The sequence below is a fragment of the Protopterus annectens genome, chromosome 2.part0, assembly GCF_019279795.1.
Source record: "Protopterus annectens isolate FY-2018-M chromosome 2.part0, PAN1.0, whole genome shotgun sequence".
NCBI lineage: Eukaryota > Metazoa > Chordata > Ceratodontiformes > Protopteridae > Protopterus > Protopterus annectens.
This window is the reverse complement of record NC_056728.1, coordinates 1,848,833,247-1,848,859,138: the sequence shown is the minus strand read 5'-3', so window position 1 is coordinate 1,848,859,138 and position 25,892 is coordinate 1,848,833,247. Positions and strand designations below refer to the sequence as shown.

The window sequence follows — 25,892 nt, the reverse complement described above, 5'->3', positions numbered from 1 at the left end:
AGCATCGTCAACAAACATAAACAGAAGACTAAGGATATTTACAATTTAATTTTCATGAGTTCATTGCTCCTTTTGGCTGTAGAATTCCTGCACTTTGGTTCTACATCTCAGAAGTAACTCCATCTCTCTAACTTTTTGACATCTGTTTGTAAGTATCACAAAAGGTAATATGATAAAAGAAGCAATGTATTTTATATAGATTGATGGGAAATTATCTGTAGATGCCAGGATATTCAACATTCTTTTTGAAAGTGCTTCTGTCAACAGTACAGCAGTACCATTTAAGGTCAGCAAATGTCAAAACTAAGTTAAGCAACAATTTATTATACATTATTGCCAAGTTTATGAACTGATAAGCAAGAGCAACAATGAATCCACGCCCGGCTGCAGCCATTTTGTTCTGATGGTTTCACAGTAATTTTACCATGTTAAAGTGAGTTAATATCTTAGTCTATGCCTTTAAAATGTTAAATGTGACGTCATGTGACTCTGTGTTGCCTTTTTAACTTAAAACATTCACAGCCCACATACATGTCCTTGAAGTATACCTCTCAACCTCTTAGCATAGGAAATGTTGACAAAGCCCAAAAATAATGGGGGCAAAGACCCCAAAATAGGGCCTTATAAATACAGAAAATTGCTAGAGTAAAAGGTTTTGCATTTCCATGCAGTTTATGAAGGATATGAAGTCTGAAACTCTGTATGTCACTATTTATTTCAATCTTCATTGATTTTCCAGAAAAAAAACACATATTTTATGAGTAACAGACCAAAAATATGAGAAACAAATCTGGACATCGTGTGAACATTTGAAAAGTTGAGAGATATGTCTTGAATATCAAGCAGGCAAAAGTCATCCAGAGGCATTGAGATTGTCAGATGTTATTTCTGTGCTGAATTATTTGATGAGTAGTATTCCATAATGTGAGTTTTGTACAAGAACACTAAAGTATATATTTTTGATAATTTGCAAATTCCATCCAGGATATTTTAACAGATGCAAGAGTAAAAACTGGGTTGGAAGTGCAAGCAGAAAATCATTGAAATCTTGAAAAAGTAAGACGCAATCTGGAAAAAAAAAATCACAAAACTGTCTCTGCCTCACACCAGTTCCTTCTACCCACTGCTGAAACTAATATCAGCAGTAAAGCTACAATATCCTACTGACCTTAGAAATCATTCAAGTAACTTCTCAATTAATGATTTACATGTGAAAATGAGCCATTTCCCTCCCCACTACAATTAGCTAATCTATTTTCACATACTGGTTCACTAACCGCCCTATCACCCTGCATCCCACCCTTGGTCAAGCAGGTTTCTTACTTTGTGGGCCGTGGAAGTCGCTAAATTGACCATATTAATAAATGGTTAGTATTATATAAAACAGAGACCCTTACTTTGACTATTTTTATGAAGTTGTAAATGTTATCTAACATTCTGAGTGATATGTACATTTTGCTTGGACTATCAAAATGGTGTCTGCCATAATCTGAATGTGGAGAAAAATCAACCACAATGGAAAACATCATGATACATTTTTGTAGCATGTTTTTTGTAAATCTTTGATCCAAGGAATTATTTTGTTTTATCTCTGTTTCTATCATTGATAGTTAGGCTATCAAGTTTTATTGTCTTTGGCTTCTCTTATACATTTGTGCTTGAAGTCCACCTTCCTAAATTTTCCCATGAGTTGATATCAGACTTCCATGCTAATAGTACCTACAGTCCTTTCTTTATGCATATTTTGGAAAGAGGTCACAGTGATTATATTCCCCGTGCTAATTACCTAGCCAGTTCTCAACTATTCATTTGAATTATGATGTCTCCCTTTCTGATTGTACAGCTTCTTTCCTTCTGAAGATGTGTGGGACATGTAGCACTATTTCTTTGTCCTCTTTTGTGAATATTTTATAGATTCATTCACCCCATTACCACAAGTGAGTCCAAATCTACTCTAATCTTTACCAAAGTTCTTGGATAAGGACCTTTTCTCTAGTGATAACCAATTCATCTACTTTCACTTTATTTTTGAAACTTACAGCCAACATTCAGTACCAAAGTTTCAGTTTCCAATCCAGCGCTTTTTTGTATGACCAGGGTAGTGAGTCATGTGACTTAATAGACTAAATTCATTAATTGTATTACCCATTTGAGGCATAGAATTTAAAATTATACGTTCAGAGGTGCATACTAGGCTAAAAACCACTGTGGGCTTATAAGCCAAGCTGTGAAACCCAAATGTAACCCACAATTTGATTTATATAGGGGGTGATTTACTGACTTCCTCTGCTGATCAGAGACATAGGAGCCAGGCCAGGGGTGAATTTCCAATTAAACATCCTTTGGTCTAAGTTGCTGTTAAATAGCGTTAAGGAGGAACATGGATGGGGAGCCTGTTCCAGAGAATGGAAATTCTCTGCGAAACATATCTGTCTCTCCAACATGTCCTATTTATGTCTCAAGCAAAATGTAGGTCTATTGCTCTAGTAGTGCTAATGGTTTTTGTTTTGCAGATGTGCAAAAAGTTCATAAAACAGGGTCCAGGGATGCCTTGTATGTCAGGCAAATACACAGGGCATTCTGTTTACTACCTTTATTCTTTTTGTAAGGTACCTTTGTGGACATTCCAGCTGTTGCATCGTCAGGTAGATACTGAAGGGGGCATAATACTGTATGATGGGTCTGATGAGGGCTGAGTACAGTAGTACGATGATCTCTTTGGACCTAGCTGCTATGCCCTTACTTATAACGTAAGCAACATAGAAGGATTTTCTTGCTACCTTAGACACATTTTGGTCAAAGGTTAAATTACTATCTACATGAGTTCCCAAATCCCTGACTAGTGAATCAACTGTGTTATTTATAATGTAGCTACCTGGGGTAGCCGACTTCCCAAAACATGCTATAAAGTATTTCTTGGCATTGCGTTTGAAGCCATGGCTTTGGTACCAAGTGTTTGCCTCTATTAGACCTTCCTGAAATGTGTTCTCATCTTGGGGGGATTCAGTGGCTGCTCCCAGTTTGCAATCATCTGCAAACCTGGCCAGCCAGAGGTATTTAAAATTGGCGATGACCTCCAAGAAGTAGATGCCAAAGCTGCTTCAACAAAGTATTAGTTTAAGGGTGTGCCCACTTACGCAACCAGCTTATTGTGCATTTTTTATGTTTTTATATTTTTTCCCATAACAGATTTGTTGTTTTTCAATTGAATTGTACAGGTTATAGGTAACATTAAAGGTGGAAAAGTTTTGAAATGATTTATTGTGGTCTCTTTTTTTTATATCACAAAAACCTGGCATTTAACAGAGGTGTGTACACTTTTTATATCTACTGTATATATATATATATATATATATATATATATATATATATATATGTTTGCTGTCATGTACTCAACACATAGGCATTTGAGTCTTCCAATGCTCAATCCATTCTGCAACACTCAGAATTCTGGTACAACTGACACAATCACTGGACATCAAAACTCCCTATAGCTCTGGATCCAGGAACAAACATTACCATGGGTTCAGAAGGGGGCAAGTTTGGACAGTCAGTAATGTCGGTTTTCGACATTACAGTGTTTGCAATGCAGGATTCTTGCAGGTGGACTCAACCACCTCTGTGTCTAGTACATGACAATAAACATATATATATATATATATATATATATATATATATATATATATACATACATACATATATATATATATATATATATATATATATATATATATATGCAACTTTGTAAATACATGCAAATTGTTGAACGACCAAACAGGAAGAAGACACCAATACACGAAAAAAAAACTAACCCTAGGCTAACTTATGGTTTATTTTGTAGAGTATTGGGTTACATAAGACCAAGTCTCACATTCCAATGGGGAACCATGACAAAAGTAAGTGGTGCACATTAAAGCATCCATTGGCAAGTGCACTTGGATATACAAGCAAGACTACACTCAACCTGGAATGGCACTTTGAATTTCTGTTAAAAGAGGTTTTGTCTGCGTTATCTAAAATAGGAGTAGGCGAGTTGTTTACAAACAAACTTGTAACTGTACATCCTTGTCAAAGTACTCTTGGATAATGGAGATCTTTGTAGGGGAGATTCTCTCTATCCATAGTGTGCAACAGCATTAAAGTCGATTACGTTAGGTGAGAATGGCTTTGTCCTTCAGAGAAAGCACTTCCATGGTTGTTCAGATACTATTATGAACTTTTTTAGTCTGAAATGGTATTTAAAATTTTTCTTTTGAGAAGGATGACTCAATTTTCTGTGCTTGACCTCTGATCTTATGTTCTGTATCAGTAGATCCCATCACAATGGAAACAAACTGCACAGAAAAGTTTTTGAACTAGCTAAAAAATCATCCACTTTCTTTTCAACTCACTCCAGTATAGCTGTGCATAACAGCTTTTTTTACTGTTATCCGTCCTTCGTAAAATCTGTTCCATGGGCCTATGACGGGTATTCTCGGTACTGCCAGTATACATTCTGCCTCCTTTTCATGCTAATGAAATTTCTCGATTTGTTCTTCATGTTTGAGTTAACAGGCTTGCTATTTCAGTCAGTCTACATAATGTCATAAAAAGTATAGACGAGTTTTATTTGTTTAGAGCTGTGTTTCTGCATGCTGCATGTAACTTTCTTCTCGTATGAGCTGTTTTATCTGTTATATTTTAGACTTTAGCTTGCTTTGCTACTCTGGTAACTACAGCTCACTCTGTTTTTCCAAACCACGTATGAAAATGGTAAATGTTACTGACACATAAACCTTTATAGTTAACCAAGGACAATTTTAAGCTATTTGATTGCAATGCAATGCCAATTCTGTGTCAGAATACTCCAAAGCATAACTTAGGCATCCTAAGCAACCATTTTATTATATCCTGTTTTTCCTTTGAGAGCTGCTAATTCTAAAGAGGACAGAGTTTATTACTGCAGTGTGCCATCCCCCATCCTTCACCCAGTACCTTTGCTTTAGTGTTACAGTTTTTGTTTTCCATGGCAGTGTAATTTACTATTGACTTCTGTATTGTATCCCCCTATCCAACAGTGAATAAAGGAGTTGGGATGAGTCAGCAAGAGAGGAAGAGCATTGCTGTAGTTTTATACTGCTGTTCGGAACAAACTGCCACTTTGGAAAAGTGAGGGTCACTGAGGAAACAAACATGTGGTTAACTGTCATCATGACAGTATAGATACTGAAAGAGATTAAGTAGATATGAATTTGCCAGCAAGGTTCTCTCCCCCAGATGACTGAAAGCTGAACTCTGACTGAATGTTCCACTGGAGATAGTAGCCAAAAAATAAAACCTCTGCAGGCAAATTAGACTTATAATATATAGCTGCAAGCTAATTAAGTTAAACATGTTATATGTCTCTCAGTAATTCTACCATTTTATGGGCTGTCAGCATTCTAACAATGTTATATTAATGTACTCAATATAATTCCACAGAATTGTCATGTGAGGCTAAATTTAAAACAAACCAATGTCCAGATATTCTTACACTGCTTTTCTAATTGCACAGACATGTGACTATTTTCCTTTTTGCCCAAAATTGCTGCAAATGTAACAGCATTGGAATGTTTTTATTATGATTTTGTTAATTAATTTTTAAGTATGGCAGCAGCCAAAATCTAAACAGCAAAGTTGCATACTGAACACCATGGGCCACTGTCATGACCAGAACACATACAGTGCAAAAACAAAATGGAGATTCACAGATGTAGTGCATCCTGGGAGCTTACCTGACTGCAGAAAGGGTAATGTATCTGGTCAGCAGATGGCTATGACAGTAGAACAGGAAGCAATGCTGGCGGAACCCACTCCTTCCTTAGCCATGTGATCACTGGACAATCTGATATGATTACTGCTGTGAAACTGGCATTTATAAATAAAATAATAGTAATATAATAATCATCATCATCATAATCATAATAATAATAATTCACATTTAGTATGTGCTTGACACCATCTTGCAAATTACTGCAGGAGAGCCAAAGATGGTCCTGTGAGCTTTGGGCTGGATTTTAGACTAGAGAGAGAGACAGACAGACAGAATGACCACTTTACTATACTGATGTAATGCATTTTAGGGAAGGGGAGAGGAGATATTCTGTGATTTCATACCTGAAGAAATGATGTTACAGGCAATGTCTGTCAATGATTTCTAGTAGCGTCTAGAAGTAAACAGGGGGGGGGTATTTTAAAATGTTATGTTCTCAAACCTGGCTCAATACTGGAATATGATTTGAAGTTTGGATCATGGAGCCAAGGCTGATTTCCTTCCTGGTGAATGGTGTGCCAGATTTGTGGGTTCAGCCACAGGTCAGACTACTCTGACGACTGCATAATTTTCAGAAAATGGCTCACAAAGTTTATACAGTTGCAGATTGGTGGGTTCACACAGCTCTTTTATCAAAAAACGCAGACAAACAAGTGTCAGAACCTTGCTGCATGTGATAAAAATGCAATCCTGCAGGTTTTAGCATCACAGATAGTAACCTGAAACTACTAACTGTGCATTTGCAATTATATTGTTTTGTTACTGCTAATGTAAACACAGATGAAAGAGGGGTTTTACATGAAAATCAAATAACTTAAAATAATAGTGTTTATTTTCAGAACATTAAAATTAACTAAATTTAGTCATAATAATACTAATACTGTGCTACTGAAGGCTGAAGTTGATTATTAATGTATTTTTAGAAAATTAAAATGACTCAAATTCAGTTATATTAATGCTATCACTATGCTACTAAGGGCCTGTACAAAGTTACTCAACTGTTTGAACATGTAACTTGTGGCTATTTTTCATGCCACATTACACATCCATGGGTTTATTAACTAGTATATTACCATAACACTTGCTCATCCTTTGTTATCTATGAACAGAATTATAAGAGAAGAAACAATGACAGTCTGACTTTATGCCCTTAACGCTGGATGGAAATGTTAATGTGGAAAAATGAAGTGTGTGTGTGTGTGTGTGTGTGTGTGTGTGTGTGTGTGTGTGTGTGCACATGTGTGTTTGGTACAAATATGTTTTATGGCATATTATAAAACTAGCATGCCTCAGTTAGCAGAAACAAAACCACAGAATGTCACTGCAGAAGAAATGTTAGTGAGCGCTTATATTCCCTGCCAGGTAAATAAGCATTGCTCTAAATGCAATACCATACTGGTAACACTTTGAGGAATGTCGTAGATACACAAGCCTGAGTTTTCCAGTGGTTTCTGTCACAGTAGTTTGTTCATTAAGCACGTTTTCTAGTTTGTCCTTACATCACTAGCTTGTAGCTATCACTGTGTGCTAACTTTGATTCTCTCTTTCTTGACCAGATGTGTGTACTGGTCTAGTCACCACTGTCCCAGAACACCCTGACTTTTGCAGAAGGTAAAATAACCATTTAGTAAGTAAGGAGCAATAAAACAAGTAAGCAATGTGGGCAACTTCAAGTTCATTTCTGTGCTTAATACCTAAGCATTAGTGCAGTAACGTAACATTGTATAAATAAACAATAAATATGAAATGGAAAATGACTGAAATATAAAAATATAGAGCACTGAAGACATAAACATCATAATTAGGCTAAATATGTATGTCTTATAGACTGGTTAAACTGGTGAAAGGCAGAGATATCCTCAACAATCCCACTAAGATGTTACAATGGCACTGTACTTGAAAATTGAAAGAAAAGTTGCCTGAAGAATTAAGATGAGCCTTTGAAGCCTCCAACAGCGCAATCATAGAAGAGTGTAAGATACAAGCAGGTAGATATGAAACCAGTAGCTTCTTAAGTCAAGGGAGTTCCTAGCCATAAAGGGGTAGATAAACTAGAACCTGAACTGACAGCCATAGCAGGCTATACAAAATCACCACAATATGATGGTATTGGGAACATACAACAGTAGCTGAGTCATCGAGGTCTGCACAATCTGTAGACCTCTAAACAGCCAAGTGCTGAGTCTGGAAGACTGGCATTCCTATAGTCCAGCCTGGAGGAAACTAATCATGTCCCACTACTGGAAGATGTACAGATGTAAAAAAGTTTAACAAGGTCATTATACCACAGATAAAAGCAAGATGACTTGACAAAAGCAGGTACCTGATCCTTAAGGGTGAGAGATCCATAAAGCATTATCTATACAGTACATATCTTTGATCTAAATTCCATTTCGTCAACACCATACATTATGCTAGGAAACAACATTAGAGCAGATAAATTTTAAAGAGTAGCTTGTATACTAACGGTGACCATATTGGAAGCGTTGAGCTTTAGTCAATTATTGACCATCCAGTTGTGTATGCATTCCAAATTTGAGGCTGATTGGTTTAATACAGACATAGATTCTTGTGGGAGTGAGACGTACAATTTTGTGTCATCAGCATAACAGTGATACTGTAAATCTCTCCATGAATAATTCCCCTAATGGCACAGTATATGTGACAAATAACAGTGGACCCAGTACTGAACCTTGTGGTACCCCACAGATCAGAGAGTAAGAAAAAGAGGAATTATTCCTCAACATCATCCTCTGAGCTTGTTTGAATAGGTAGGAGGCAAATCAATGCATGATAATACTTGTGATGTCATAGTAATGTCTCAAATGGTTGAAAAGGATCACACTGTCAATCATATTAAATGTTGAGGAGATATCTTAAAGGGCTAACATTGAATAACAACACTGACTTCATGTCAAAAGGAGACCATTAAAGACACTTTTGACAGCCATCTCCATGTTATGCCTTGTCCAAAAAACAGAACCATTAAAAAGTTTAGGTGTGACATTAATGACTATAAAAATAACCTGGGAGTAACAAAAAGGAGTGCTAGATTTGTTTGACAAAATGTTGCCCAAAGCTCCAATATATCAAGTAATCTTTCCAGAAATAAAAGAAAAAAAGGGGAAATGAGCATAGAAAATCCATTTTACATACATCTGACTCAACAGCTGATTTTTCATTTAACATCGACACTGAAATTGATTCTGTAGAGTCCTTCCCTGGGTCAAAATAGACTAATGGAAATAGTACTGGTCCTAGTTTAGATACTGGCATGGTGTAGGAAATACTGAGGAAAACAATAAGATGGTAGCCGTGTTTTAGCAGCTCATACACAATTAAATGTATTAGACTCTGATAACCTGCTTGTTAATTTGACCAAAAAAAGAGTTTTACTGATGAAGAAATTGAACTAAACACAGGATTATATTTTGTTTCAAGTAGTTTTCTTTCAGAATATCAGTCAGCAATTGAGGTTAGAAAGGTCTCTCAAATGTGAAATTTGCAGTGATGCTGGCATATTAGGGATACTGGTTCTGATAACACTGATATTATTCCTTTTAGATTGGGGAGTCTGAATCTCTACCACTTTACCTCCTACATGAGGCATTTTGAACAACCCATTATTAGGAACTGCAGAAGTCCTACAATCATACTTTATCATTTTTTCACATAATTTCAATAAGGCTAAGAAAATCTGCCTGTACAAAACTTATAGACTTACTCTGATTTAGTGATTTCCCATGCTGAAAAATTTGTCAGTGTTGTGATTTTGGACCATGCTGAAAACAGAAATGAAACTTTATTACAGCTAGGCAATATTTATTTTAACATCATCTGTATTGACCCAATTATTTGTTTTAAATAGCATTGGCTGATTTTATTTGTTGCTTCAGTACAGAGAGTTAGTTCCCAAATATTATGTAAAAAATTACAGTAAATAAATCTGGTTACCAAAATTTCATAAAACTCCAAAAAACATGCCTTGGACACTAATTATTGGTGAGATTATCCCTTGATGAATGCAGGCAGTTTGAAATCTCTGTACTGTTTTTTCTGTATGAGGCTGAAGATAAAAGAAAGACAAGTGCTCAGTTCTTATGAAGTTCAGCATGGTAGTTTATTGTTAGCAGATGAGCGCTGCTTATGTAACTGAGTAAACAATGCTAGAAAATAATAATTTATTACAGTTTTGGTGGGAAGGCAGATGTCTGTCACTGCCCATGACATCACATGGGGCGTGTGTTGGAGGGTTAACTTTAATTATCATTTTGTTTCAGCATGTTTGGCTTAGCCCTTAGTGTGTGGTGTGGATTCCATCATTGTGTTTCATTAAAGTTATATAAATCATTGGATAGAAAATTATGCAAAAAATTAAGATTAAAACATTTTTTACAAATAGTTTTCCAGTGATCCCAGGATTTTGTTGTCCATATAGATCATATATGTTTGGAGTCACATTTATTCCAGCTTTGGTAAAATCAGTCCATAGTCAAACAATTAATTCTGACCCTTATTTTTATGTTTTAATCAAAAACATTTATGTCAGTGCTGTAATGTTTATCAAGGAGGTTTTTGTTAGGTTGGCTTAATGTAAACATTGTTTCAAGAAGAGGTTACCTCAATGAACCCATTTCTTCCTTTCTGGAAAAATATTTTTAAGTCATTATTGCTCCATTTCAGGGCTTGTATTAAGGATACCACACACATGTTACAAATGGTACCTGAGTTACATGTTGAACAGAATACTTTGCTCAGATGAAGCTGGCACTGAAGCAGATAAATATTTTGAGCATATCTTCATTATGGGATGAGCAGTTTTCTGATTTCCTTGTCTCCTTGCTTGATTTATTTCTGCGTGTGAATACAATTTATTTCAAAGAGAATTGCTATAATCAATTACATGATACTGTAATGGGGGAAGCTTTTGACCAAAATATACTGACCTTTATATGGGTAACTCAAAGTTTGAATAAATTTATCATCAGAATAGTAACTGTTTCTTTAAATGGCAGGAAATGTGAAGGCATTATCTTGAAGATTGCTAAATGTCATGATGTACCACAGCTATACAACTTAAAGAATATGTAAAATAGCTCAATCTCAATAACCTTAGTATATATTTTACAATTAGATATAACTAATTTACTATTAGATTTTAGATGCTGAAGTAACCAAATTAATTAATAAATCAGTAGCCACCTGGAGCTATACAAGGCCTTTTGCAATGAATTTTCTTTTTATCTTCTACTACTTGTTATCTTATACTGATGTGGAAATATACCTTATTCTCAATTCCTTAGGCTTGCAAGGATCTGTAGTGACCATGAGACTCTACTATATTAAAATCTAGATTTCCGGAATGAGATAGTAGTATATGCTTAGTGCAAGAAGCATTAAACCAGGTAAACGACATATCAAAAGGTCAACCTTGGAGATACCAAGAGAATTTACCCAGCATTAATGGTCCGCCTCTATTTAGATTTATTCTTATTTATAATACAAATAATTTTAAAATTAAATCGAGCATTACAAATATAGATATGTATTGATTGATGATAGATTTCTGGGAATAATTGTATCTGAAAATTGTCATTTTTCTTATAAGAGGGGCAAAAGTATTGGTCAGCTTTTGTTTGGTTTTTAACATACTTTTTAAGGTACCAGGATATCATTGCTGTAAGTGAATTTGTGCACACTTGGTATAATGTAGAGTGTATGTCTGTGATAGTGAGGTTATTTTCCAGTATGTGTGAGAGAGAATGTGTTGAAATGGAACTGTGCTTGCTTGGAATCAAATTCAGAGTCTTGTGAATATAGAGTAGGTGGTTTAGTATGAGGCTAGTATTCTGTGGGGTTAAAAGAGTTTCTTCTTCTCCCCACTGATGTTTGATCTCAGAGACAGTATAGCTGACTTTCAAAAACACTTGCTCTCTAATTTTGAAATGTATTTTCTTTAGAAAAAAATGCTTATTATATTTTGCAATAATTTTCAGCTTCATTAATTGTTCTCTCTCTTATTCTTTGTATACTCATCCATGTTTGTGTGTGTGTGTGTGTGTGTGTGTGTGTGTGTGTGTGTGTGTGTGTGTGTGTGTGTGTGTGTGTGTGTGTGTGTGTGTGTGTGTGTGTGTGTGTGTGTGTGAGACACACAGAGACAGGAACAGATAAACAGAATTACATCATCATTTACAAATATAATGAAATGTGTCATATTATCTAATAAGTCATCGTACACTAGTTATATCTTTTGTTCATGCTTCTGACTATGTATATATATATATATATATATATATATATATATATATATATATATATAACTTTTTTGTTACAGTGAAAAATGGGATCTTGTCAGTGGATTTCTCTGTTTATCAAATAGGTAGATGGGCACATAAGCAGATAGCTAAATAGACTGTCAGATGGCTAGATAGTCAGATAGTTAGATAACTAGATGGATAGCCATTTCTTTATTAAGTTTGTTAACTGGAGTAATGAACTGATCCTTTTGGGACTCATTTCAATGACAGTCTAGAACTTACGGTAAACAAATAAACCAACAACAAATATTGCATGCAAAAACGTATTGAAGAACAGTGGAGAAGTAAAAGGTGAAAACATGTTGGAGTCACGAACGTCTGCAATGATTATAGTCAGTATAGATTTAACAATAAAACAAATGGTAAGTTTAACAAAGACAAGAGAGAGGAAAATAAACAATTTGTGAGTAAAAGTATGGGAAAAGAGATTAGTGTGACACGAGGGTGGGAATAATGAAGTTGTGTAATTAGTCTCAAGCGAAGAGTGCATTGAAAGATTGGATGCAGGAAGTACAGGAAGGTAAAATGGAGTTTTAAGTTTATTTTATAGCAGAGCGGTTATGGCAAATGCAGTAGGCTTTATTTTTTTGGGTAGGAGAGTACCTTACTCCCAAAGGTTAATAAGGCAGTGGTTTGACAAGATTCTGTGGGAAAGGTGTCCCACGGTTTAATTGCAAATATGGAGAATTGCATGCTGTGAGGATGAAAGAGAATATTCAGCCTGCTTAATATTTGGGAATTGTTGGACTGGAAGCCTAGGCTAATACATTGAATCTCTGATTGGCAGACTATGGCTTGGTGGGGGGGTCACTATCTAGGATTTTGTTGATCATTATCATAAAGAAGAGATAGATAGATAGACAGGCAGACAGACAGGCACTGGCATAATATATTTATATGTAAAATATTAGTTTAAGCTTATTTCTGCTATAAACAAAACTGAGATACAGCCAGAATTTGTTTAATTAAGAGCATGTTGAATACTGAATTTTCCTGTAAATCTCCACATGTACAATCCAAGTGCAGGACTTTCTATTTGTTTCCATTTTTTGTCTCAGTCTGCACTATGAATGCAGTTAAAACAGACAGCATTTCTACAAAGTTGTGCAAATCCCTACAATATAAATCCTTGTCCAGATAAGTAAATGAAAGTATCGCTGCATCAAATTCAAGCCAAATCTGTAATGTGCTCCTTTTCAGCATACTCACCTTAGCAGTCTTCATTCAGCACCTTTTAATAAAATATGGATATTCTTCAAGTAATGAATAGAATTATATGCAGTGCTCCCAATGGTGCCCTGAGTAAAGACTTATAAAGTAATAAAACTGTTTCCTTGGTGATGTCGGTAAAAAAATGCATGCCCTGTTCCTTGCTGCACTGTACTTGTTAATCCCATAAACATGAGCCGTCAGCAAGGGTGTTACACTGGTCTAGTTGTGTGAGAAGCTTGCAGACTGAAATGTGAATATTTTCTCAGGACTATAGCAGGGATGCATCTAACCAAGGGGCTTAGAAGCTGAAAGCTGGAAAGACTTGTTACCCTTTGCTGACTTTGGATGGCTTTTCAGAGCTCTGCCTTGTGCAATCTGCCCTGGAATGTTGCAGTAGTATAAACTCATTATAAGAGGTGAGCCTCAGAGTTATCAAAGGAAAGTACAACTGCTAAACAGAGCAGAATAAGATGGATCATATTTATCAGGGATGGGGTAAGCATCTGATTAGCAACAAATCACTGTAGTTTTCATAAATGTGGATTTCAGCCATCCAGATGAATCACACAGCATAAAAAATACACATTTAAAGGAAGAATGAACTGATCTATTTACAGCACACATTGAAAGATAACAGACAAATTTTAAACAAGAGGAATGAATCAAGTGAAAAAAAAATAACATCTGGCAAATTGAAAAAAAATATGAGCCATATAAACAGAAAAGATGAATCTAAATAGAGAGATGGGATGAGCAGTCCTCCATCTACTAAGACAAACTTACTTTTATCACAGCATCTGCCTCGTTTCTAACTATGCATCACGGCTTGTGTCGTGATGTGCACTTACAGTCACTCTTAAGCCAAAGTCTCCAGCTGATGTCATTTGTTTCTGACATTTGACACATGCTTGAACTGTATGCTTTATTCTGGTGGTCACATACCTTCACTTGATGTCTGACAGCATATTCCATGTATTACCAGATTTCAGCATTTGATATAAAAAAATTTTACAGAAATTTTGTATAACTATACAACTAAACAGCCATTTCTATAAATTCTAGTGCTTGTGGAAAACAAAACACTCATATACAGTCTGTTTAAAAAGCTTTGATTCATACTGTGACATTGCATGTTGTAGATATCAGACAGAGTCATCACTTAATATATATTTCAAGTTAGTTTTAAATGGAAAAAATAATTTAGTTGATCATGGGATAGATTTCTCTGAGCTATTGTCAGTTCATACTTGCCCCAGTCAGTATTTCATAGCACAAACTTGGTTAAGGGTTTACCCTGTGTTTTGCTATAAAATTCCATCTAACAGAATACAAATCAACATTTTACTCTGCCACACTGATCACAATTTCTGATTCACAGTTGAAGGAGCTGTGTACAGCTGTGGCCTGCCACTCATCATAATATTACTGCAGCCAGCCTAGAGCAATGGCCGCAACAGCGCAGTGCTGCCTGTCTGTATTTGCAAGATGTGTGTGCAATTCTTGTCTAGTGGTATGGGGGTACCACTTCTCTAGTGTTTCCTCTGTGTCTGATCTTCTCTCTACACTGCACTGCATTCTGGAATGCTTTGCTTGCTGCTGGGTACACCAGACATGCTGTGGCATGCATCCTGGCAAAGTGATAATACAGTTTATTCAGGAATCAGTGCAGTAAACCACAAGTAGGCATGGTGTATCAGACTGAGTCAGTGTAGTGTTATTATTACTACACTAGGAGCCAGGAGTGATTCCTTCTGGACAATGAGTGTTGGCAGTCTAGAACATTTGAGTGGGGTTCTCCTGGACAAGAAACTTTTATGTACATTGTAAAGAGAGATGTGTCCTCTGGGCAGTAAGAATTCATTCACAATACATAGGGAGGTGACATACTGCTTGTGTACCACTGCTCAATAATGACCCCACTAAATACCTTGATTGTGGGGTTGATTACAGTGCACAGCAAAAACTACCATAATGTTAACAGTGGTAAATTTAAATGAATTCACTGCATGGACTTGAAGCATCTTGTAACAGGGCCCATGACACTTAACTAGATCTCTGCTATACATTTTTGCAGGAATTGAGCAATTTATGTAATGCTGGAATGAATGAACTTTGTTAAAAAGAAAACATATATGTATACTCTACTCAACAGGACTTTCACAAAACTCTTTGTCATGGTTACTTAGTTACCTATCTGGAAGGCAATGAGCTGTTAAATGGCAACAAACCTACTCATCCTTTCAACCAGTTACTACAGGTGTCCCTCAGGGCTACATCCTGGGTCCACTCCTGTTTAATATATTTATTAATAACCTCCACACCTCCACTCACCATGCCAGTTTAGTTCAGTATGCAGACAAGTTAACATTAATATGTGCAGCTGCAACAATAAATAAGCTCCAAGACATTACTTAAAAACCTTTCTCCTCTGTAGAAACCTGGCTGAAAGAATCAGACCACCTACCAAGAGAACTAAGTTAATGCTTTTTACCTCAAAAAGTTCCCAAAAATCAAAAGCAATCTTTCACCATAAAGTCAGCAAATAATGCTGTTATTGAAAGTGTAACTCACAATAAACGTCTAGATGTTATAATAGATGACAATCTCAAATATGACCAGCATATACTCTACACACCATTAAATCTAGACTTACCAGAAACTAAGCTCCCTTTGTAGGATCAATCAAGGATTCCTTGCAAATACTGCAAGAAAAACTCTAGCCACTGCCTTCTTACTGCCAACTTTCTTGTATGCCACTCCTATCCTAACAAACGTAAACAATACTAAAAGAAAGAAACTTGCCTCCTGCTACAATAAAGTAGCTAAATTTGCCAGCAATCTCCCAGATAGGACCGACCATTGTCATAGCTTAAAGCAATTAAACTGGCTTGAACTGCACAACTACCTAACAAATTCATAACCAACTACAGCACACAAACTTATTCATCATCCAGAAACATGCCCTGCACTACAAAACTTACTACTGCCCTACCATCCAGCAGTGGACCTCTATTCTAGTAACAGATCCTTACTATTCACAAATAAGTCAAATAATGTTGCAGGAGATTTGCTCTACTCTCAGTACGTTGCTAAACTCTGGAATAGTATCCCCAACACAAATAAAACTCTCCAACAAACTCAATAGTTTTAAAGCACTGCTTAAACAACATTGTAGCCAATCCTGGTCCTGCACATGCTCATCGCCAGGTTAAGACTTTGTGCTGCCTGTACAGTACTCTCCAAATACTCACCTTAAACAGAATACTCTCAATCTCTCACTGAAGTGATAAAATGTTTTTATATATAACTGCTGCCTGTACAATCCACTAAGTTGCACATGGGTATTAATGGAACTATGGTATGTGTGTAAATGTAAATAAAAATGTAGCTACTCTGTGTTTACCTGGAATGAAGTGTAATGCAATGTTAAACAAATGGAGATTTTTCTTCCCTGGCCTCTGCTGAAAATGGATATTACCCAGTTGGACTTTCCCAATAAAAAAGACAAATAAATAAATAAATACTGCATGAAAATAACAAAGGATATTATTTTATGGTTTCTTTTCTTTTCTTTTTGTTACTACATATGTACCTATGTCACTTTTCAAAAATGTCATGTTTAATACAAGTCATAGGCAATGGCAAAATGGAGATTTTGAACAGAAGAAAAATAAAAAGAGTCCAGCATCTGTAAAAGATAATAATTGAAAAAGTCTAAAGTAACTCATTTTGCTTGATACAGAAGAGGGGAGAAAGGGGAAATGAAATAAAGGATTACCCTCAGAATAATTAGCAAAGTCAAAGAAGACAGCATCTGTCATTGGAGCTATATAAGAACCATGAAATAAAATTTGACAAAACAGAGAGGGATACTCCAATGTGGTATCAAGATGTATTCTTTATCACAGCAAGGCTTCCAGATACATGGCATAGACTTCCTGAAGTAGACCAGGAAATAAATCAAGGTACTATAATCCAAAAATATAGGAATAGCTATAAAGCCATTCTAGCAGGAAAAGGAGTTATTCAGCTTATTGGTTAATGATGTGAATGATATTGTATTAGAGAGGGCAGGATAAGGAGGCCTAGTGATACTTCTCTGTCATTGGTAGTATGTTTCTATAGTTTGTCTCATAGCACTATGGCTGGTTGAGTGTGACAGCCGAGTATCAAATAGCAGTCATCAAATGGTTCATATTCTCTCATACTAGGGCATTTGAAGGCACAGATTTATTTACTTACTTATTTGTACTACCCAAATGATTTCCATTGACCTAGAAGGCCTCTTTTTGGGTAGACAGGATATATCAGTAAATTCAAAGTTCAAAACATAAACAGACTTAAATATGAGTATTACAGAAACAAGCTGCTTGCAAAAAAGCCATAACCAAAATGGGTTATACATAGAGCACAAAAGAAGTTGTAAAAATGAGAGTTAATGCGTCCAAGTTAAAGTAAATACAGTAATCTACATTGTAGCCAGTCAGCCATCAAGGCAGTTAGATGTGCTTATATATATTTTCTTTTCATAGATATGAGTTGATTTCACTAATGCATTTTGGAAAGTCTATAATTATTCATTTAACATCTAATAAACTATACACTATTTAATAGCACTTTCTGAAATTACACTAATGGCACAATTTCATTATATAAAAGTAGTGTTTAATTTATACTGTGGTTAAGCATTTATTAAACTTAAACACCAGAACGGAATGCCCTGATACATTTTATGTGTAACTCCTATAGCACAGAGCTCTTTGCTATCCTGTAGATTAGCTTGGGAGGTGCTGCTTTTTGCAATACTGCTGCTATATTACTGAGTGCATCCACAGAGAAGGAGATGTTCTGTGTAGTGTGCTTACAGCTACAGCTGTGAGATGGAAGTGCATGTAGAATTAATGAGCCATAGCAGCTTTAATGTGCAATAGTATCCTGCAAATGTTCTTATTAGCTATGTTACATGTCTGGGCTGAATTATAGCAAATGGCTGGAGATGTTACAGAAAGTGCATACATTTCCACAAATCCATTTCTTAAGTGTCCAGTGTAATCTGTATCACTTTTTTACAGTGACATCTCTAATATCCAGTTTCTTTGTGCCCATCTAAACTACATTAGGGTTATTGCAGGCCACCCTCTGCATCCCCTCTTGTATTGTCCACTACCTGCTCAAACTTCCATGTCACTGCAGTGAGTCTGACATAGCTGAGCCTCATTTATAAAATTTACATGCATGATCAGTCATGTCACGCATGACTATCAGACTATATAAAAACACCTTGTCTGTAATTTTTTTACTAGAAAATTAGAAAAAGGTCAATGCTTCTTGTTTCCCACTTGCACTTTCCACAAACCCACAGTCCCACACTATTTCAACCATTTTTCTGCAGGACCATTTTTACCCTTGCATGAAAAGTGATAGACACTAAAATGCTATCAGCTTAATTTAGTGGGTATTTATTCTGATGATCACTCCCTGGCTTTTTTATATTTTTGTACATAATGTATGCAGACTCATCAATAAAAGCTTCACAGTAACTGGGCTCTTCCGTCCATAGAAATGATTATGTAATTGCTTTGTGAATTCACCTTCTTGGCAGTAACTGGAAACTATTAGTCACTTAATTTCAAAACGCAGGACGACTTCCAGGTTAGAGCCTTTCAAAAGCTTTGTCATGTCTTTGTTTTATTTAATCTTTTAATTGCCCCGTTATTGCTGAATTGTACTGGAGAGACTCTAGTTACTGCATGTTACCTTTAAGGGTGCTAATAGTTCTTAGACTGTCAGCCATTGTTTAACCTTTGAACTGCAGCCTGTACCAAACTGCTCCATGTGAGACTTTGCAGTAGGAGAAGACCTAAGTATATGTAGATCTTCCAAACTCATTGGCTGAGCTCTTTATAGTGTTTCACTTTGTAGAGCCAAGTATATAAATGATAGGGAAAATCTGAACCTCACTGGCCCAGACAGATAGAAAAAGTAGTACAACATGAAGGAAAAATTATTGATTATATGAACAAAATTTAAAAAGTATATATACGGCAGAGCTAGATACCTGGCGGTATGAACCTTGGCTCTAGGTGATTGTCACTGCTGAAGTGACACCCTAATCCTATGTGTAAAAATAGGAAAAAGGGGTTGTAGATGGATGGATATACAGTAGTGATTCAATTACTAACTGGCAGTGTAGATATGAACTAGAAATTGGATAACGTGGAAAACGGGTTGCACCAATGTGATATTTGAATATATGGCATGCCCAAAGAGAGTTAGGCAGGGAGCTTTTGTAGAGCATTTTTGATGTTGTGATGGAGTGCATTTAAGCCTATCTGATGTGATGCTGGTTTACTGTTCCCTTATTATTGTTCCTAGGTTCTCAAAGCCAAGCTTAGGCCCATTGTTCGGTATATTTTTCTATAATTCCTGAAAGAAAGATTTTCTGAAAATGTTGATTCAGGTGGAGCAAAGCAGTTTTCTGAAAGAATCTGTAACACAATTATACTGGACTTTGATGAAGGTACTTGCACTAAACATTTTGTTAAATTATGTAACTTTTCTATTTTGGAGAGAACATGCATGCTGTATGTTTATGCATAGTGAACCACATTGTTTTCAAAGACTGGTGCCTCTGCTGTCTTTAACATCCCACATACATTATTCATAGTCAGTTAATAGGCATGCAGACCAGAGGATCATTAAGAAGCCTAGTCCAGATAACCAATTGTCCCAAAGCACCATCTGGTTAAGTGACTTGTTCAGGGTCACACAGTAGGCAAATGAAGACTGGGGAATCAGACCCTGTACCACAGAAAATAGCTCATCAACAGATCTTTCCCTAATCCTCTGTGCTAATTGAGCCTGTGAATGTACTATTATCACTCTAAAGAAGACCTTTTACTGATAATTTTGCCATCTGTATCCTTTTAATAGCATTTATTCACAAGATAATTATATTTCTTTGGCTTATACTTTTTAACCTAATTTTTCAGAATATGCTCTAGAATATAAATATATGTATAGGATGCCAGGTGTATAACATTCCACAGCTCCAAGGTGTTAATAAGCTAAGACAGGATGAGTTTTGCACTGTAATCTCTCTGTCTAAAATGGAGACTAGGAACATATAAGCTGGATAAGTAAAACAGTGAATGAAGGTGGCAACAGAAAGAGGATGGCATATCAAAGAGATTACAAGGGGGGTGCAATTATGTGCTAACCATTGAGCAAGGGAAAATAACAGATAAGGGTTTAATGAAACTGCTGACAAAGGAATTTGCTTCATGGACAGCTACCTGAAACAATATTCTAGGTGCATATAATTCAATGTGGACCTTTTTTTGTTTGTTTTCCTTTCCGGTAGAGCCTCGTGGCTAGTCTGCAGTTAATTTACCTTATATTTAATGGAATGTGAGACAACTCATATCACTTTGCCACATAATTATCAGAACTCATCAACATAGAATCAACAAGGCAGGATTAGAGAAAAACTGCTGTCATAACAAGTCACTCTCCCTTTTGCTACAACTCTGCATACTCTGCATAAAAAAATCAGTTGCAGTAATTGCAGATCCCCATACCAGAAGGCAAACTTTGTCACAGCAAATTACTCAGATCCTTATATGTTCCCTAATCCTCCAGTAATCCCATACAAATATATTATAAATTAAAAAAATGAAAAAAAGATATACCTGCATAACAACCAATATATAAAAATAAAAGACCTTTGCCCTCAACTACAACTGCTGCTTTGACTGCATTTTAATATTGCAATGAAGAAACTGAAATCAATGCAAGCTACATCTAATCAGGTATCCAGCTATAACTCATATGACTCTTTGTGGCTCATTTTTGGATGGCACAGTGGTTAACGTTATTGCCTCACCAGCAAGAGGTTCTCTGGTTTGATTCTCGGCTGGAGTGCCTTCTGTGTGGAGTCTGCATGTCCTCCCTGCATTTTTGTGGATTTCCTCCCACATTCCAAAGACATGCATCTGGAGCATTTATTCCTGGGCCTCTGCTGAAAAAAGCTCTGTCCTAGTTGGCTTTCCCAGTCAACAAATGTTAAATATATAAACAAAATATATTTTCTTTCATAAGATTCCCTTATGCCGTTATTCTTGCATTCAAAACTGGCAAGTCAAGGAAAATGAAAAAAGAAATCCAACTTTATGATTTTCCACTATTATCAAAAATGTTAAAAGCTAAAAAGCAAAACAAAAAATGGCCAAGAAATCTTGGCAACAGAGAACTCCTGCCACTGTTCTATAAAACATATTAATGCTCCTCCTAATTTTCAATATTAGGTGCTCCTTTTTTAGAACATGAAAAAACATAAAAAAAATTTTCAAACTCAGACAAAATGTTTTGCAGCCACCAAAGTATCACTTTAGCCATTGTCTAAGTCCAATAATCCCCTCCAGTGTGAATATTATAGTGAATCAGACAATAAAGCATCTTCATTGCTCAAAAATATACATGCTGATTGGATGCATTAGTCAGCGAGCCCATTGTATATTGAACATATCTCTTAGATGAAAGTCTTGCTGCACAACAAGACTTCAGTGGCCGGACATATCATACTGCCTGTAATATTTACAAAAAAAAACAGACACAAACTAAGTATTGAAAAGACAGAGAATGTGCCCTCTTCTTAGAAATGCCTGTATTGTGTGTTTGTGTTTTCTCCTTCTTACTTTGAAGACACAAGCACACAACAGAAATACTTCTAAGAAAAGAGCTGTTTCTCCATCTCTTCCTTTGCAGTTCTCTGATGTACTGCGCAGACGTGCACATGTATTTGCAACACCCATGAGCAGTACATCGGAATCCAACAGAGGAGGCAGAAGACAGCTGAAGTGTCAACAGTGTCATTGTATAATAGTAATAATCCAGTCTTTTGTGTCGTGATCACAGGATGATTTCAGTCCTGTATGTTGAAGTGCATAAACAAGAACAAGAATAAACAAATGATTGCTAGCAATACTTTGAAATGCAAATTAACCAAAAAAATTGAAAATCAACATGATCCCCTGCCCATGTCCTCTAACCATAACCTTACACATTAACTTACAAAAACCTTTTCCTGACAGTACCACTACACAAGACACATGGAGACACACATCACACACAGACACACGCACACACACGCGCACACACACACACACACACAACAGTATATATATCCCCTAACCCTTACTCTAAACCTAACCAACACTTGACACACTCAACAAGAACCTGCACTGTGTTGAACAAATTGTGATCAATGAACTCTCGCACATTTTAAAACATTCAAACACATACAGACCACTAAATCTATCCCCTTACCTAAGCATTACTTCAGCCTTAACCAGCAAATGCACACACACCACAAAATGTGTCCCTTTACTTAGCCCTTCCTCTAACCCTAACATGCAATCACACATCCTCCCACCTCACAGAAACATTTGCACTTCCTGATTCCACTCCACAAAGGATGCAATTCATTTATTTGCATACCTGCACACACACCAGCAAACCAACTGCTGTTCAACAGAATGATCGACAGCCTACAGAATGTACCCATAACTGGCTTTATTTAATCTCATGGGCTTCACCCTGATGAGCAAATCTTCCATCCATGGGTAAACATGCAATAGCCACACCCAGTGGTGGAGTATTGCTAAAATAATAGACCTTACATGGGTGACAGATGAGGAGGCCCTCTACTTATGGTGTCAGGCCTTACGACACTGGAGGCCTATTATTTCCCCTATGACACCTACCCTGTCAGGCATTATTGCTACTTATCTCTAGTCATAACTCTTGTGGAGCAGTATCACAAAACAAGCAGATCGTGGTCTGTTGCTACTAGATATGAGGACATAAACTACAGCAGTGCAATGCCATAAATTCCTAGAATCATAATCTGATGCTTCTAGAAATTTTTATGTAATCCGTAAATTATACAGGCAACAAGCAGCTGTCAGGCAAGTAAATGTTTACTGTCAAGGTCAGTCTTTTGAACTACAATGGCATAAAGGAATATGGTTCAGTGTACCTCTTCTGAATATATAAAGCATTTTGTTTTGTTTTTCTCTTATTTCAGTGCATTTTGCTTTTTTGCTTTATATATTTTAAAAAATTGTAAGGTTTCATTAGAGGATATACACTATATGTATACTTGATTGGTTAAAGTCTGCATGACTGCCACGACATGTCAGTCCAGCAAATGTCCATTTTTCAGCCATAAGCCTTATACATTTGGCTTTACTTTTGCATTAGTATATCTGCTTTCTCTGCTTGTTCATAAGGATTGCTGATATACCTATGATTTGGTATGGTGGATAAGGTGTTTTACCTTACAGACATGAGGTACAGAGTTTGATTCTCATTTTTGGGAAACATGGTTATACTTAAAAAGGCTTGTTAGCATAGTAATTACCTTTAAACCAGAGTAGTTATGATGTAATGGAAGGAAACTGACTGTAGTAGACAGGAGCATCATTATATGAACCATGTTCTTTGGAAGGAATGGGAGTTGACATAATGGTTAAGGTGTTTACCTTGCAAACGTAAAATACAGGGTTTGATTCTCACCTTAAAACGGAAAATGAGCTAGGCTTAAAATGGCCCACAAGAGCAGTTAGCCTAGTACTTATGTATAAACCTATGATATATAATTTTAAATTTCAACAACATTGTATAGGACAAGAAAAGAAACATAGGAGAGCTCCTTACATGGCACTTAAAAAAATCACACAACATTGGCATAACACACTCAGAGACCATTCTGATTTTGTCACACATCCATCATGTTGACAAAATCCGTAAAATTCACATTGTTGCATTTTTTTTAGAATTATAAACATGGTTCTGCTACAGTGAAATGATTGTAAACGGTAATTAAAGAATATTGAAATTTTAAGTATCTCTGTAAACTGAACAGTTTCTGATTATCCTCACAAATGAGAGCCCTGTTTATGTATTATCTGGTATGAAAGGCTGGTTCATTTCATGTTGTTCCAGGTACTTGGCCAAACTATCATCAGTGGGGAGCATTTCTGAAGAAGAAACTTGTGACAAGCTGAAAGGGTTAATTCAGCGACAGGTTCAGATCTGTAAACGAAATGTAGAGGTGATGGATTCTGTGAGGAGGGGAGCACAGCTAGCAATTGAGGAATGCCAATATCAGTTTCGCAACCGTCGATGGAACTGCTCCACACTTGACACCCTCCCTGTCTTTGGGAAAGTTGTTTCACAAGGTAGGACAAATGTTTTAATATGAACTGTAACTAACGAATGCTGGCACATAAACTTGCATCAGTTATTGCATTACTCTTTTGCCCAGTCTACACACACACACACACACACACACACACACACACACACACACACACACACACACACACACACACACGCACAAACACACATCTGGGAAAGTCTGGCACAGATTCACAAGATGTGTCCCCTGTCTTCAGACTATAAGGTAGATTGCTGCCACAAACACAAACACCAAACACATATTAAGAGGTACCATTGTTTTCCCAGCTTTGCATTCAGTAGTATGTCAGTAATAACACTGACTGTTGAGAGATGACACTGTGTAGTTTTTTTCCACCCCTCAGTTCAGAACTGCTAATTTTGCTGCTACAACACTCCTCTGTGATTGCATACCTGCTTCAAATCATGGTTGGACAGCATAGAACCATCACTGTTACATGCTCATACAGGTGGGATAGCATGCCAAAACAGCCTATACCAATTTGGAGTTCACAAATGGCTGGTACAATAGCCTCTGCTGTCCTTACATTGTCCAGATAGAGCAATATCATGCCATTCTTCTACCTCCCTGACTTAGGACCTCTTGAAGCATAGCACATGTCATACCTGTTATCTTATGTGCATAGACATACCAGTATCACAGTGTCATCCGGCCCTTCACTGCAGAATGTAATAGAACAGAACAGCCAGTGTAATCTGCCCCAGAGTGGACAGACAATATATGTCCAATGATGCACCTTTGTAAGGTATGAGAAGTAAGTACCTCTTCCCTATAGTTGTCATTCAGATCGCTATGCCAGTAGTACAAGTACGGCACTGATCACAGGTAACACTGCAAGTAAATGCTTGAGTCAGTTCATGACACACAGTGACTGAGAGGCACTGGTTTAAAAAAAAGGATGAGGCACTAAGAAATGCATGATACAGGAGGAAAGTTAGGCATTACTGAAGTGTAGCATTTTTACGTATGGCAGCCTATAAGAGCAAACAGCATTTTTAAAGCAGCTATTCCACGCAGACAAACAAATAAAACCCAGATACTCTCATAGCATCACTGTTCCATGTACAAAATGAGTAAGGGATTTCTGAAAGTTCAGTAATGGGATAAAGTTCACCCCAGGTGTGCTACAGCAAATCCTGCCCACCACCTGGGAGCATACCCCGCCACATGAGTCTGTAACACAGATAGCCCTCTGCCTGTTAAATAATGCAAAATACACTTGGTTTAATGAATGCACACATTAGTTTCAATATTACAGTATTGATAACTATAAATAGCAAACACCCTCTGATTTTAGCTTTAACACTGT

At 36.5% G+C, this 25,892-nt stretch overlaps 1 protein-coding gene across 2 annotated transcripts in view; it reads left to right on the top strand.

The window, feature by feature from the left end:
• Positions 1 to 25,892, top strand: part of WNT4 (Wnt family member 4) — a 208,080-nt gene that overhangs the window by 101,202 nt on the left and 80,986 nt on the right. Inside the window, exons 1-2 of one of the 2 annotated variants that reach the window (XM_044061885.1) lie at positions 19,721 to 19,840; positions 24,328 to 24,563. In XM_044061885.1, the coding sequence (XP_043917820.1) occupies positions 24,440 to 24,563 (124 nt within the window). In that variant the 5' untranslated portion in view covers positions 19,721 to 19,840; positions 24,328 to 24,439. Of the gene's footprint in view, positions 1 to 19,720; positions 19,841 to 24,327; positions 24,564 to 25,892 lie in introns of those variants that run through there. The other variant, XM_044061884.1, reaches the window with a different exon arrangement.